This window comes from Pomacea canaliculata, linkage group LG6 (assembly GCF_003073045.1).
Source record: "Pomacea canaliculata isolate SZHN2017 linkage group LG6, ASM307304v1, whole genome shotgun sequence".
Lineage (NCBI taxonomy): Eukaryota > Metazoa > Mollusca > Gastropoda > Architaenioglossa > Ampullariidae > Pomacea > Pomacea canaliculata.
Window position 1 is genome coordinate 29,331,714 of NC_037595.1, and position 14,842 is coordinate 29,346,555.

At 35.3% G+C, this 14,842-nt stretch overlaps 1 protein-coding gene across 17 annotated transcripts in view; it reads right to left on the bottom strand.

Moving 5' to 3' along the window:
- The window catches only part of LOC112567359 (CUGBP Elav-like family member 2), a 113,801-nt gene that overhangs the window by 19,692 nt on the left and 79,267 nt on the right, over positions 1–14,842 (bottom strand). For 10 of the 17 annotated variants that reach the window (XM_025244044.1, XM_025244049.1, XM_025244043.1 and 7 more), the window contains exons 3-11: positions 13,581–13,771; positions 12,334–12,416; positions 11,715–11,778; positions 11,150–11,281; positions 6,973–7,052; positions 6,127–6,255; positions 5,801–5,855; positions 3,113–3,178; positions 2,260–2,364 (exon numbers count right to left, since the gene is read on the bottom strand). In XM_025244044.1, coding sequence (XP_025099829.1) covers positions 2,260–2,364; positions 3,113–3,178; positions 5,801–5,855; positions 6,127–6,255; positions 6,973–7,052; positions 11,150–11,281; positions 11,715–11,778; positions 12,334–12,416; positions 13,581–13,771 — 905 coding nt within the window. Of the gene's footprint in view, positions 1–2,259; positions 2,365–3,112; positions 3,179–5,800; positions 5,856–6,126; positions 6,256–6,972; positions 7,053–11,149; positions 11,282–11,714; positions 11,779–12,333; positions 12,417–13,580; positions 13,772–14,667; positions 14,786–14,842 lie in introns of those variants that run through there. The other 7 variants (XM_025244045.1, XM_025244058.1, XM_025244053.1 and 4 more) reach the window with 4 other exon arrangements.

Consider the following 14,842-nt stretch of genomic DNA (forward strand, 5'->3'; position numbering starts at 1 on the left):
AAATACACTTTGACTGTAAAGTAATAATTGTATACGAAACTAGATTTATGATGCACTAACATCTTGATGTGGATTCATCATGCACCTATAAAACTTTACATCCTTAAACTAAGGCAACAGACTTAATTTTTCTAGTTCTGATACATGCAGCAGTCTCTTACCAAACAGATCAATTAAATATCTTTCAGTTATGCATTTAACTTGTAAAATCCATTCTTTCTTCTCTTTCTACAAATTAAATTTTATCAGATTGTCAAGATTTAAAACCTCTCTTCTGTTGCTAGATACAGATTTTAGCAAACAATGATATAATAACTAAATTTCTAAAGCTCATATCCCTGTATGGAAGAAATATCTATGCATTGTATACTAAAATGAAAAACTAATCCCCCCCAAATCAAGCAATAAAATTATTCCAGCCTTTCGCCATCTTTCCACTCATCAAAGTGCAGTAAATTTTGCAGAATCTAACTGTATCCCAGACTCCATATATGTATGGAACAGTGTGTGTATGGTTACACTCAAGTTTCAACTGTGCATATGCATGTCAAAGAGGGATGAAGGAAAAGGATAGGGATGAAATAAACCACTCAGAACAAAATATAATGACAGCACGAGAAGTCGGCAAGAACCTTAACTAAAGCATTTTTTAAAACAAACATTAGAAGCACACACATGAAAAAAATGTGTCAGCACTCATGCAAACAGCACAAAACAGCAGCAGTCTGAAAGTTACGCTGATAAATAGTTGCATTCGCCATGGTAAATGATTCAATATACAAAATTAAAAAAAACCAAAAACACAAAACAACTATAACTGATTTTTTTTAAAGTCCGAAAATGCACATATGCAAATACACATGTTCAATATTGTGCTAGGAAGAATTTAAACTCAAAAGCAAGGGAATATAAACAGCAAAGTTCAGTCTCTAGTAATCAGGAGGTGACTTTTTTCAGAAAATTTAGAACAGAATTTTCCACAACTGTAAGTATAGTGCAAAATCCAATTTCATTTCTATATCAAAAGATTAGCAACTGACACTAAATCAAATAAAAGGTCTAAAATATTTTCATGTCATAAGTAAACAGAAAGTAATGTGGTTTCAGAGATTTTTCAGCATGTCAGAGGTATGCTTGAAATCTTGTCACAATGCACAATTTATCTGCTATGTCAGTTCTAGTTATCTAAATTTTTACCTTTTTATTATTGTTTTTTACATAAAAGCTTGTCAGGGAAAAGGTATTATAGCCATAAAGTTCTTTTGGTGTGATAAGGAACAGAAAATGCTAACAGAGTACTTTAAATGACAAAAACACCACGCGCTAATAACTTCTATATGCAGTTTATGTAATTTCTATATATTTAGATTTTTTTTTTAACTAAACAAAGAAAGCAATTAGTGGAAAGCAAAGGCTTCACTCATTTTGTTCCTACTATGCAGACTTTTGTGTTCAAGCAGGCATATATTGCAAAGGCTAAACGCAAGTTGAATTTATTTTCTTTAGAAAAAGAACACGCATAGGAACTCTTTGCAGCCTACAGGGTAGGGTTGGAATGGTAAGATCTGGACACATCTGTTATTTTAAAACGCTGATGAAAGATAACGTAAAGCTTTCAGCTTTTATACTTTGAGAAAACGCAAGTTATTCCCACTGCAACCCTACGGTCTATAAAGCAGACAAATAAAGATAACTGTGCAGGGTAGATCTGCAAACCAGACTGTATGGCTTGCCAAATCTTTATCTAACTTTTGGCAGAGAGGAACTGATGGTTACGTGAAATATCTTCCTCAACAAGTCTGCAAGATGTGTTAAGGAACATGATGCATACAGGGATGGAGTGGTAAAAGCTGTCTCAGAAACTGTGCAAGGGGTGCACACACTTAATCCTCAGAAATGCAAGTTTTAATATCAGCAGCACTTTTCTATAGTGTCTTTTTTTTTTTAGGGAGAGGGGGAAAAACAGAAATGCTAGATGATAAAAATAAAAGTCTGAGCATTAAAAAAATAAACAACAAAAAAACCCCCACCAAAAAAACTTGCATTTCTGTCACTGAAAAGAATTTCAGCACCAATCACATTCATGCAGAAATTATGGCAGGTACATACTGGTCAAAGATAAAAGAATAATAATAAAAATACATTACAACCAAAAACAACAGCAGCAAAAATGAACGGTAACTGAATAGCAACAGCAATAGCAGCAGCAGCAGCACAACTGAAAAGAAGTTCAATGTGAAAGTCCATCAGGCTTGGTACCTGCAGAATTGCTGTTTGAATTGAGACCGCTGGCTGCAGAGGCGTTGTTATTGCCTAAGGCATTGGTATTCCCACTGTTTAGCCCCGCCAGGGCTGCTAACAAGCCTGTTTCACAGTCATAAAGAGGCATTTCTTTTTCAAAACAAAACTATATAGATATCAGTTGGGAAAATGAGATAGGAACAAGAACGCAGTACTTTTCATCCTTGTAAAATATTCTCAGCTGACTTGTCACATTCTTTTGATCAAACGTTGCTCTTTGCAAACATTCTTCCTTTGAGGCATTCCAATAAAGCATACCAGGTTAAAAAACAAAAATCATGTCACGACTGAAATCTGTTTGAGAAATTCAGATATTGGTCATATGCATATTTTAAGATGTCCATCGAAGAAATCCTTGAAACGAATTGGCCGCACTGTTTGCCACACCAGTAATAATGTTACAAACCAAAAAAATGTGCTGACTGCTGCTTCATGTGTCATTTAGGTGTAATATTATACAATGTGTATACAAACCAGCTCAATTAATAGTGACCAACTCTCAAAAATCTAACCTTGTGTTTCATAAATTTGCAACATAGAAGAGTAAGGTTGAATCAATTCCCTCCCTCCCCAAATATGCTATTTCAAAAATTATGCTGTTAGCCAACAGACCAACAAAGCAATTACGTATTTGCAGCAAAGAATGATATGAGCCTTGTTTAACAATTTCCTACCGTCATACAAGGCAAGCCACAATCGAAACAATCGAACAAAACATGGAAAAAGGTCATTTTGAACAGATAACAGTTTATTACTGACCAAGAATTAAATTTTTTCTTTAAAAGACACATGAGCATAGCCTAACACTCACCAGGATTATTGCTGGCAGCAGCTGCTGCAGCCAGTAGTTGCTGCACACCAACAGCACTAAGAGCATCTGTAACAAAGTAATCTTGTGTTCTCATATGCCAGTGATGATGATCACCATTTCTTCTATACATCTCAGACCCATTTATCCACCAAGCACATCTGTGCAAAATGTTTTAACATAAAACATAATAAGAGTATAATCAATAAATGTAAGAATGTAAACATAAAAAAATTAAAGTTTAACTGAAATGCACTTGCTTTAAAAATGATTTCTGTGGAAACAAAGCAGTTTATAAAATGTCAAGCCATTGCTTTAGATTCCTCACAATTGCACTGTACTCTTTGTTTCAAAACTGTACAGGTAAATAGGCCACATCAATTTCAGTTTTAGACAATAATGTGCAGCCTTCATTTTGTAAAAGGGCAAAGTGACAAATGGGATTTCTAAAATGATAGATGACAGAAATCCCATTTGTTCCTTATTTACATCGCAATACATAAAATCAGTCTCAAACAATAAGCAACTGCTTAAACACAGACACATTTTTAGTATGGCCTACTAAACCTTTTTCTACCACATAAACTCCAACAATAAAATAAAGAGCGCACAACTTTTTATTAACTAAATTCTTTGATACCAAGTACAAATAAAACCTTTTTGACATCAATGGCTTCAAACAACATGCAAAAAAAAAAACACAAAAGACAAAGAAAAAAAGATATAATTTGCGACAAATGAGTGAAATGCTAGGCAAATTATTGTTTCAGTGTCATCATTTTAAAACACAATGATGACCAGAATGCACATATGAAGTCAGCCAGGAATTTTTCAACATTTTAAGCCTATTTCTGACACTGGAGTTGTTCATAGTCATAGTAAGTTATGTTTATGTCTACATGGCGTATAACAATTAAAATCCCCTGAATATTGGAATGAACATCAAAGTAATGATCGATTATGCAGAAACCTGTAGAAAAATTTCCTTTTTGGTAGATAATTTGAGTTTACAAAAAAGCGCAATTTCACAATGGAACAGTTTCTTTCCTCTACTTATATATGATTTTAAAAAAACATTTCAAATCTGCGCCTACTTTGGTACTCAAGACTCAGACTCAAAGGTCAAAGCCTTGATTCACGTGCTAAAAGAACATGCCTAGAGAATTTGTTTCCTTCACATGTTATACTTAAAGACGCCCTTATTTTTTTCAGAACGGAGACTTCAATGCAATCCTGTCCTCACCATGCATGTGCATAACAAGTCTGTATTTACCTTTTATATGAGTAGGTGCGTCTGATGTCAAAGTGAGCATATCTAATACATGCAAATATGGGTGCATGGTGTGATTCCATTTATGTGGATAGGCCTGTGCATTTTTGTACAGCACTCTAAGCAAATCATTGTGACAGTGCTATAAAAATGTTCATTATTATTAATCTTAGCCAAAAAGTCCTATCTTTTCCAAATTGTTATGCAGAGCTGGTGAAACATAAGTGAGCACCACCTTTAAATTCTTGAAATTCAGTAAAACCTCTCTGTTAAGACTTGCTAAAATCCACCAAAATCAGGTCCTGAGAGGAGTCTTAAGGAAATCAAGCAGTCTGCTTGTTCCCAAGACCATGAATTCAAACACCTATAAAATTAAATGTTGAAAATAAAGCTCTTATAAATGGTATCATAGTGCTTTTCAGTTGCTTTTTATTTAGCTCAGTCGTGCTTACTTATTCCACCATGGCTGTTTCTGAGTAAAGCTTTACACGGAAACTTAACTCTCCAGGTACGAACAATAGATCAAGACACATGCTCTGAGGTTGACAAAGATATTGTCTTTAAATGCACTATTTACAAATTAAAAAAATGGTATTTCTGCAAAAAGTAGCAATAAAGCCCAAACAGTTGGTCATAATAATCCTTTTTATTTAGGCCATTAATGCAGCACAATCAACCTACATGCACTAGTAAACAAAAAAAAAAAAAAACCACAATAATTGGGATAGGGGGAAGTGATTGGTCATTTTCCCATATTAATCTCCCACAAGTCATATCAACCCTGCCGTTATCATCATATCATCACACGTGTGACTGCACTGAATTAAAAAAACCCCACAAAAACCAGCAAAAAAAAAAAAAAAACATCCACGAGCCCATGCTAATTTTTTTAACAATGGCACCTGCTTGATACTGAAAGCCTGCCTACATATACATTTAACATGGACATACAAACTAAAGAATAAATTACAAAGGCTTTTAAAAATTTTTGAGATTTCTATTACCAAGCCATTATAGTACAATCTGAACTAGTATGAGTACCTTGGAAAAATACCAAGAGAAAAATCTCTTGGGATTGCTGAGACCAATATAACTCAATTACGGGATTACAAATTGGGTATGAAATAAAAGGTCAAAACCTGCAGAATTTTGGCAAATTTCAAATTTCCAAGCCTTGGGCTCATTTTGTGGAGGAGCATGTGGTTCCAATTCTTCCCCCAAATGTATCCATGCAAATTTTTCCTTTTTTAAAAAAATGACCTCTTGCTGTGCCTGATGACATTTCTGTGCATGTATCTCAAAAAGAAAGGGATTTCTGAGCACAAAGCTATCATTTGAAAAATTCCACACTATTAAATCTTCTTAAACAAATTTCAATTAGCCAGAGTGAACAGGTGCACCAATGTGACTGTAAAACTTACTGCCAAGACTGCCCATGTTGAAACCTGCTCCACCATTAGCTTGTTGGGACATCAACTAAACAAAAAGAAATTTTTCTTTAAATACAAAACCACAAGCAAAGATGTATTGATAAATCTGGGATCTAATTATTAAGCAGAGTGCAGTGGGTAAGGAGGAGGAGGGACTCCTCTAACAGGTGTAAGCCTCAACCACAAAAGACCCAAGTTTACTTTGAACTAACAAGGAACAATATGTATAAGTGGGACTCAAATTTAGAAAGGTCTAAATATTACACAACATTCTTTGCCCTCCCCAAGTCTGCCTAGAATGAAATTAAAAAACCTACTGCAAGGTACTGTGGTGCAAAAGCTCCAAGTGGCATGCTCCATAAGTTTGAAGTCATCTGCTGCATTTTCTTTTGTTCCTTCTCCTTTTGTGTATCTGCCAACTTGACCACCAGCGGTGAAGAACAACCCTGCAATTATGCAAAGAAAAAAAAAACCACAAAGCTTTGTAGAGCCACAAGCACAGAATTGCCGTCCCAAAAGGACTATCATTGATGACCTGTCTATAAAGATGATGCCAGGCAGGGATTGATCAGCTTTGGGATCAAACCTGAACATGGGTTCTAGCGTCACAGAAAAGGAACACATAATTTCAACCAGAGATTTTTGGCTTTCCATTATAAGCAAAAAAAAAACTGAAATAGAAATGGTGGCATTAGGCAATCTGCAATGCACCACAAATGTGTATACCCCACATACTTAAAAAATTTATTTCAATTAAACAGGGAAAAAACTGCACCCATAACAAGCAAGTGAACACACCATTTTAGGATATAAAGAGCCTGGCTGTTATGCACCCCCTCCCAAAAAAGGTATGGCATTATCAGCTATCCAGAAAGAAAAATGGCTACTGTCATGTTTACTTGGTTCAATGTATGCAATGGAGCAACAGAAAGCTCCCAACAGACAAGAGCTCTACCTACATATCTTGACAAACCACACTTTTTTTTAATAATTTCAAAACAGAATGATCAAACACAACTTTTCTAACTATACACATTACAAAACGGTCAAAACATTAACAAAAACATGTCATGAACCTTTAGCAACAGGAAAATTTCAAAACAATCAGTTAACATAATAGCAAGCCAACTGTGAAGGCCTGCTATAATGGAGAGAGTTCGTACCTCCATGGTCTGGGAATGATGCATGCTCTTGATAGCATTCATGGCGCATTGCCTGTTTGCAAACGTGACAAACGCACAACCTGCAAGACAAGACACATAAGCATCTCAGGCAACAAGACACAGACGCAACATAAACCTAAAACACAAAATGAAAAAAGGCACTACCTATAAACTAGAATGGTCAAAACACAGATAGTGAATACACTGCCATGGAAAGACTAAAGACCAGTCCCATGTTCACCAAATAATTTTCTATCCATATCCGATTTTATGCAAGACACGACACAGACATCTCGACTAGCATAGCACTCTAGTTTTGGCAGGGACAAATATTGCAATGCAATATGAATTTAGAATATATATTTTATTATGGGTTGACACTTCTTTTACAGTTTACCCGAAAGGATCTCTGGGCAGATCTTTAACAAGTTCTTGCTAGTAAGATCTTAATATATTTATGGCATACAAAGCAATTTATAAACTGTAACCGAAGTAGTAGTGTGATTTTTTAATGTATCAAAAGTACTCAGATATTATTACTGATATTTCAAAGAAAATTTCTTAAAGTGATGATGATGATGTAGTTTTATAGCGCGCTAGTATCCGCATCACAAAGATGCGCTCAATGCGCGGTGAGTGAATGACTATGAAAGTAAAATTTCAGAATCCACCAACCTTTCCCATGAAACGGCATGCCAAAAACTGGCAACAACAAGCTAGCATTGCCTTTAAACAGCTGTTGGAAATCCAAGAGACAATGTACGCTACCCATAAGACCCTTTCAAATTTATGCAATGTTTATCACAGTTCTTTTTCAAAATAATGCATTATGATACCTAAGAATCGTGTACCCGTCAAAGACTATGCAAGCACTGATGCGAGGTGAAAAAAGGATTGTCCATTGATTCCTGCATTTTTTTTTAAAGTTCAATATCATAATATGGGGATAATAATGAAAGATAAATAGTATATTATAACCATCAGAGGAACTAAACATCAACTGAGTATTTTTTCACAAGGGGCAATAATATTTATGACATATTACACAAAAGTAAAACTTGAATTTTTTTTCTGCCACTAGCACATTTGTATTCCTGATGCATACTTAGCTTGGCATTAGTAACCATTAGCAGATTTTTACGAAGATTTTACACATGAAAGTGAAACTATTTTGCAGCCATATTTTCATTCTGATTCTTTTTTCAATTTCTGAAACCCTTCATTCAAGTAAATATAAACTTCAAGACCATGTCAGGCTTTATTTTTATACTAAAATTGCTAATGAAGGACAAAAAAAGCAAAGACTGTCAAAGGAAACAAATAGCTTGCTGTAGGTAGACTTCTGAATCAGACTTTCAAAGTGATGAAACAATCTATTCCCTAAGGAAAGGGGCAGAAAATGTCAACCCCCACCCCACCCCCCGTCTCCCGAAGAAAAAAAAAAGCCAACCAAGGTGGATATGCACACTCTTCATGCGAAGATGTACAAGGTCACCCTTTTGTCTGATATATCATCCACCAATGACAAATCTGCAAACTCAGCCTAATAAAAAGTTTCTAAACTCGGAACACCACAGAAAACAAACATTTCCATTTGTGGGAATATAAAACCATGTGGGCTCTATGTAAATGACACTTCCACTTTTAAAAAGCATGGAGTTTTATACTTGGTTTGGTTATCATAAACAATTACATGGAACAAAGTACTCATTAAGTGCTTTTGAGGTATATACAATAAAAACACTTGCAGAGTAAATGTATTGCACATAAATGTCACTACATAGCTTAAAAAAAAAAATACCTAGCAAAATAACAGCTACTCCATATGAATGCCCTTCAGAACCTGCAGTAACATAAAAGTACCCTGAAAAACTAAACCTCATGTGGCATGGGTGCTTTTTCCTTTATCCAAGTCTGCCCAAAGGTAGACTTCTACAATGATGCAGCAAACTGCACACTATGACATAGAGGTCATAGCTCAACAAGACGGCACACAGAAATCGTGGCATCTGCCCCAAACTCCTATTGTACCTGCTACATCAATTTAACTAATGATGTACTTGATGTAGCAGTGCCTAGTAAACACACAAGTACAAAGCGATGCCAGACTGAAACTGGCTGCTAAAAGCAGCCAGAATAATGGGTACATTTGCATTTTTTTTTTTGTTTTTGTAAATACAGCCAATTACAGCAACAAGAAAATGCTGTTCAGGAAAGTAAAACTGTGTCTTTTTTTGTAGCACTGGAGTCATTGTTAGATAAGAAGGACTAAAATGGGCAGCGTATAGTTAAGCTCTCAAACAACAGCAAACTCTTCCTTGGTGTGAGACACAATCTAATGACATCTTCACGTGATCAAACATTTTTCATCTGAAAGTGATGCTTCTGTTTCAAACTGACGCTGTGCACTATTACATGCTCAGTTATAGTGAGCAAAATGCAGTGCAAGTACATCTTCCCACAGGTCTGTATACATACATATAAATAAACTTAACTGCAAAGTAATGTTGTCTTTTATGCACCCAGCACAACCTTTACGACTTTAAATGCATTTAAGATACAAAATGCATAAAAAAGGATACCCCTTCAATTTCATTCGAAAGACGGTGGCGGCAGGGGGAGCTTGCTAGAACATATCTTACAGCTTCAAGTTCCTTTACATAGATTCAAAGATAGGTGACAAAAATAGACAACAAAGAAACAATTTTCCACAAACAGGATAAACCAAGTATCATAGTCACAAACCTTATCCCACTGGAAATAACTTAGCAGTGCTTTTTTCTCCAATGCAAGTAAAAACACATGGTGCTTAAATAAGAGAAAACGATGTACTCAATCAAAGTTGCATAAGAATTCTCCACACAAATTTTTATACCAAACTAAGTTGGGATGGGTTTCTATATTTTTCCTACAGTTAATAAATAAACCTGGCTGTTGAGTTAGTTGCCTCTATAGGTACCATTAGATAAGAGAATCCAACATCACAGTGCTAAGTGTTCCAACTAAGGCTAAAATGTTTATTGCCATTTAAAATGTCTCACGACGTCCAGTTTATGAGCAACTCTTTAGACAGTAAGAGTATAACTTGTGCTATTTATGTAGTTATTTGCGTTACTAAAGGCAACAGTAGGTCCCTGATACACTTTTAAATTTCTTTCACTAGGCATGTTTAAACCAATTTAAAGAAAACATTTTATGATTTCAAAAAGCAAAGTTGAAATGCCCCAACAGCATAACCTTACTAGTTGGAAAAAAGTTATTTTATATATTAAAAAACAACAGCCCACAATAAGACTGTAGTCAAGACTGTGGTTCGCCCTGCAAAAGTGCAGAGTACACTGGTGTGAAAGAAAACCATCAGCCCTAAAAACATTATACAAGATATATGCCATTCTAAACCAAGCCTTTTTTGACAAAATTGAAATCGAACAGTCTGCATATCTGATGCTGTACAAAATAAATTGGTCAAAAGGCAAATAATATAACGGTTAGTTTAAAGCAAAATGGTGTGCTTAGTTATGTGGCTGAAAATTTGCATGCTTAAAATGTGTCAGGGTTAGTTGTATTCTCTTGCCATCATTGTGACAGAGCAACATAAGAGGAAAATGTGTATAATTATGGAAAATTTTCCCCACTTAGATCATGAACCTGACAGTTACATTTTTTAATTTCAAATCCAATGGCTGATACTTTTCTCTGAACTTTAGTGATTATTTCTGAATGCTGGTGATTATTTCAAAAGGATTTATAAACCTTTTGCACAGCATTTTACATGAATTTACAATCATCATCATAAGAACTTGCAGAAAAAAATTATTCTACAAATCTTTATTTGTGATGTGAAACCCCTGTTTTTTATAAGCTGTGATTGTTTTAAAAAAGGTGTTTTTTGAAACCCATAGGTCTAACCTTTTACCACCTTCTCCTAAACAGTTGTGATCTCAGCAAATTAACCAAGTCCTTGTAGCTGATTCATAATCTTCTCTCATCCCCACATACTGCCTTTGAATGCAAATGTTCTTATGGATATGCAGGGAAAAAACTAGAAAGAAACACAAACTAGGAAGCTTTAGTGAAGCTAAAACTAAATTTGGTCTGCTTCATTTTCTAATAGCAGCTCCAAAGTGTGGCATGATTGGGTTTTCATTAATGTTTTATGTACAAGAAATTTACACACCTCTTGACTGGCTGTTTGCATCCCGAAGAACAGTGCAATCCTCAATCGTACCAAAGGGTGCAAACATCATACGAACATCATTTTCATTGTACTTCTTGCTCAGCATTCCAACAAATAGTTTGCGCTCCTCCACTGAAATAAGAAGCACAAATACAAAATGAATCAATTGCAGCATGTTTTTTTTAAAAATTTCCTGTAGAAAACAAAATTAAATGCTTATTAAAGACTCAGCAGCAGAATAAAAGGGACAAAAAAGGCAAGAACTAAAGTGCCATGAAAGCACTATATCTGGCTAACTGAATTTTTTACCTCTATTTCCTACTTTATAGGACTGCTTTTTTCCAACAATTAAAAAAAGTTACAGAGCAAAAGATGAAAGTTTTCCATATTAAATATGTGTATTATTTTATACAAACATATAATTCACTTATTAGTAGCAGTGGTTCAGCTGATCAAATAAAGACTCCCTAAAAGTTCTTTGAGTTAACAATTACTTTGCTACAGAGGTAAAACTAGAATGATGTACTATTAACTGCAGAAGAAGACTGCATTTAAAACACCATACCGTTGTGGTGCTCACCATTTCTCTTCTCACTATCAGCTGGTTTCATCTGAATAGGATGGTGCATCTGCAAACACATGGAAAAAATGTTATCAAAGTTATGTATTTATATTTATTAAAAATAGCAAGAAAATACTAACACCTACATCAATTAAAAAAAAAGGAGTTTTAAACCCAACAAAACCTCAACTTTAATAAAATATATTATTCTTGCTTTAAATAAGTTATCCTCATATTTGTTAATAAGCAGAAACAAAACATGTCACCACTTAACACTCTGAGCAGAAACAAAACATGTAACCACTTGACCCTCTGAGCATGACATTAAAAGTATTACAAAGACTGGGTAATAACTGAAGACTGTGAAGACAGCAGTGAGTGAATTTTTTTTTTCAATATTATTATTAGGCTAAGAAACCTGCACATTTTGGAAAGGAGAAAGCTTGGACTTTGCAACAAAAGTAATGAAAATCGCCTCCACTGTGCTTCCTCAGCAAAGCCAAGATCGTGTGCCTTCGTGCTCTAAGGGTTTAGGACTACAAAATGGGGAGGGTGTGTTTTCCAAAAGTGAAAGGAAGAACAAAAAAGAAAATCTGAAGAACCATGTAAAGTCTTTTCTTACCATTGGCAATGTTTTAATGTTATGAAGGGCATTTTGGGCATCTAATGCTGCTTTCCTTGTGTAGAATGTTACAAAGCAGCAACCTGAAAGGTACACACTGTAAATAAGTATTTGCACATGGTAGAGCACAAAATCAGTGATCTTCTCATCTTTCAAAACATATAGACATGATTCTACTTATTGCAACAAGACCTTTTCAACATTTAACTTATGTCTAACATAGTAATGTGTAGAGTGTATTTACAAGTGTGGAGGCAAGTTCAATACTATATGCATAAACGACTACAAAACAGTCACCCAGACAATAAGAAAGCAACACAAGCATCATCAAACTGATGACACTATGGCAAACAAAAACAAAATGATGGATAATGGGGAAAAGAGAAAAGGTACAGGTTCTGAACTTTCTTTTGATACAAAAGCTGTTCTTCTAGTCCTAACATTGAGGGAGTTATAAGCGTCTGAAGTGTGAAAGAACGGTGATGGCCATTTTGAGAAAAGCTGGTTCAAAGATAAGCGGCGAGATGGCCGACCATACTCCTAAACTTGTGCAGACAAATCTTTTGATTGGTTAAGATTTCAATCCTTCTTTAAAGAAGTTGAACATACAGGCTCCAGGCTTTCTGGTAAGGTATAACACGATGGGTTATGACTAAGAAACAGTATCGAAACAGTGTTTGAATTGCGTCTGAAATCAGTATGGATCGCAGTAGGGTACCTCGATTAAAACAAATTTAAAGTCGATTTCTAACTTTTATTTTACCATAGCAGTGTATTTTCTTAATAGTTTAATAACCAAGGAATCCATTTTAAAAGAAAAGTCAAACTGTACAAAACTCACCCATATCACATTTCGGGGCCTCTAGCACAAAACTGCTCCGCACAACTTAAGACTCATTTTGTCATGGAGGGTCACATATTTGTTAAAGAAGTAGGTTTTGAGACTGGACTTTTAAAAATAATGTGAGCTGTGTTAAAAAGCGTTTCTTCTGTGTTTTTGGGCAAGCAGATCTAAAAAGGGCTGGAAAAGTCAACTATAGAAGAATGTAACTTTTCATGGTGGCTGCAGCAGAATCTCCGACAAAACACATTTCTAAATATTTAAGCAGCATCATTAGAGCATTTTTCTAAAAGGGGAGGGGTGGCATATACGGAGCGAGCAATTTATGTAATAGTCCTGCAAAACAAATTTGAGCCACGAAATGATATGGATATAAAATGTTTAAGCCCTCTGTTAGGTTTCCCACCTTTACTTTGGCCAGTGTTCTTATCGCGCAACACATTAAGCTGGTAGACTGGACCAAAATCTTCAAACATTTTTCGGAGATCATTTTCATCCATGCTTCTTGGTATCTGGCCAACAAACATTTTGATAGCATCTGGATCAGGTTCAGTCTGCGAGGTAACCTGGGTTGCAGGATTCATGTTTGTTGTGTTGCTGAAACAATAAAGAAAAACAACTTTTGAAATGTGCAGAAGCATATGAAGGCAAATGTCATGTCGATTCTACTGCAAATTTCCAACAATGAACAGATGTGGTGATTATTACATAAAAATGTGGATCTACCGCTGCAGCAGAAGACTGCTATAAACAAGGTGAAAGTTTATAATGAAAAAATATCCCTGCATGAAGGCCTTAATGTATCTCACCTATGGAAATAACACCACTTTCCTTGCAGTTAAGTACATTTTTATGTGGCATAAGAACATTTTTTATTTTTAAAAACAAGTGGTTCCAACTAAAACAGCAGCGTTGAATAATTTGTGTTTGTGCTAAAAGCCGTGCACATTTATCATGAAACAAATCTTTTAATCAAGAATTGCTTCTGATTATTTAACTATATATAATAGATACATAAATGGAAGATAATCAATGTTGTTTTTCGATCATTGAAAACGTAAATAAGTCATAGGTAGAGGTGAAGATTTCCGGCCTGTAACAAGAGTACTGAGAGCATGCACAGCCAGATGATACGGAGTTGAAATGGAGGAACTTTTTGTTAGACTGAGCATGATCGCATTTAAGCACTAATACGTGAGAATCAGAAACACTGATAACATCTTTTTTACTTTAAGAAAGTATATTTTGCTCTATATTTTGACGAGTTAATATACGGTTTTTCAGCCTCCCCTAAACTATGTTTTCGTATCTACGCCGTGGACTAGTACTGGACCTTGTCTGACCTGCCACAAACCACGCGTCCCTTTCCTCTCGATGTACCATTACTACTGTCAGGCATTCTCATCGATAACTATAAAGTTCTCTATTTGTAAAAAAGTGATACACAAACATTTTTCAGTCAAACTGTTTGATGAATTATGCAAATATCGTACCTTTTATCCACGTGAAACACACACACAGGACAGCACAAACACAGAACACTTTGCACAAAATGGCGGACGGCTCTAATGTTTCCCAGCATACAACGCGCAACGCTTGTCTCGCCCGCGAGGAAAGCACGTGTCGCTTGGTGGGAACTGTGCGAAGATCGGGTAAATAAATTATTCA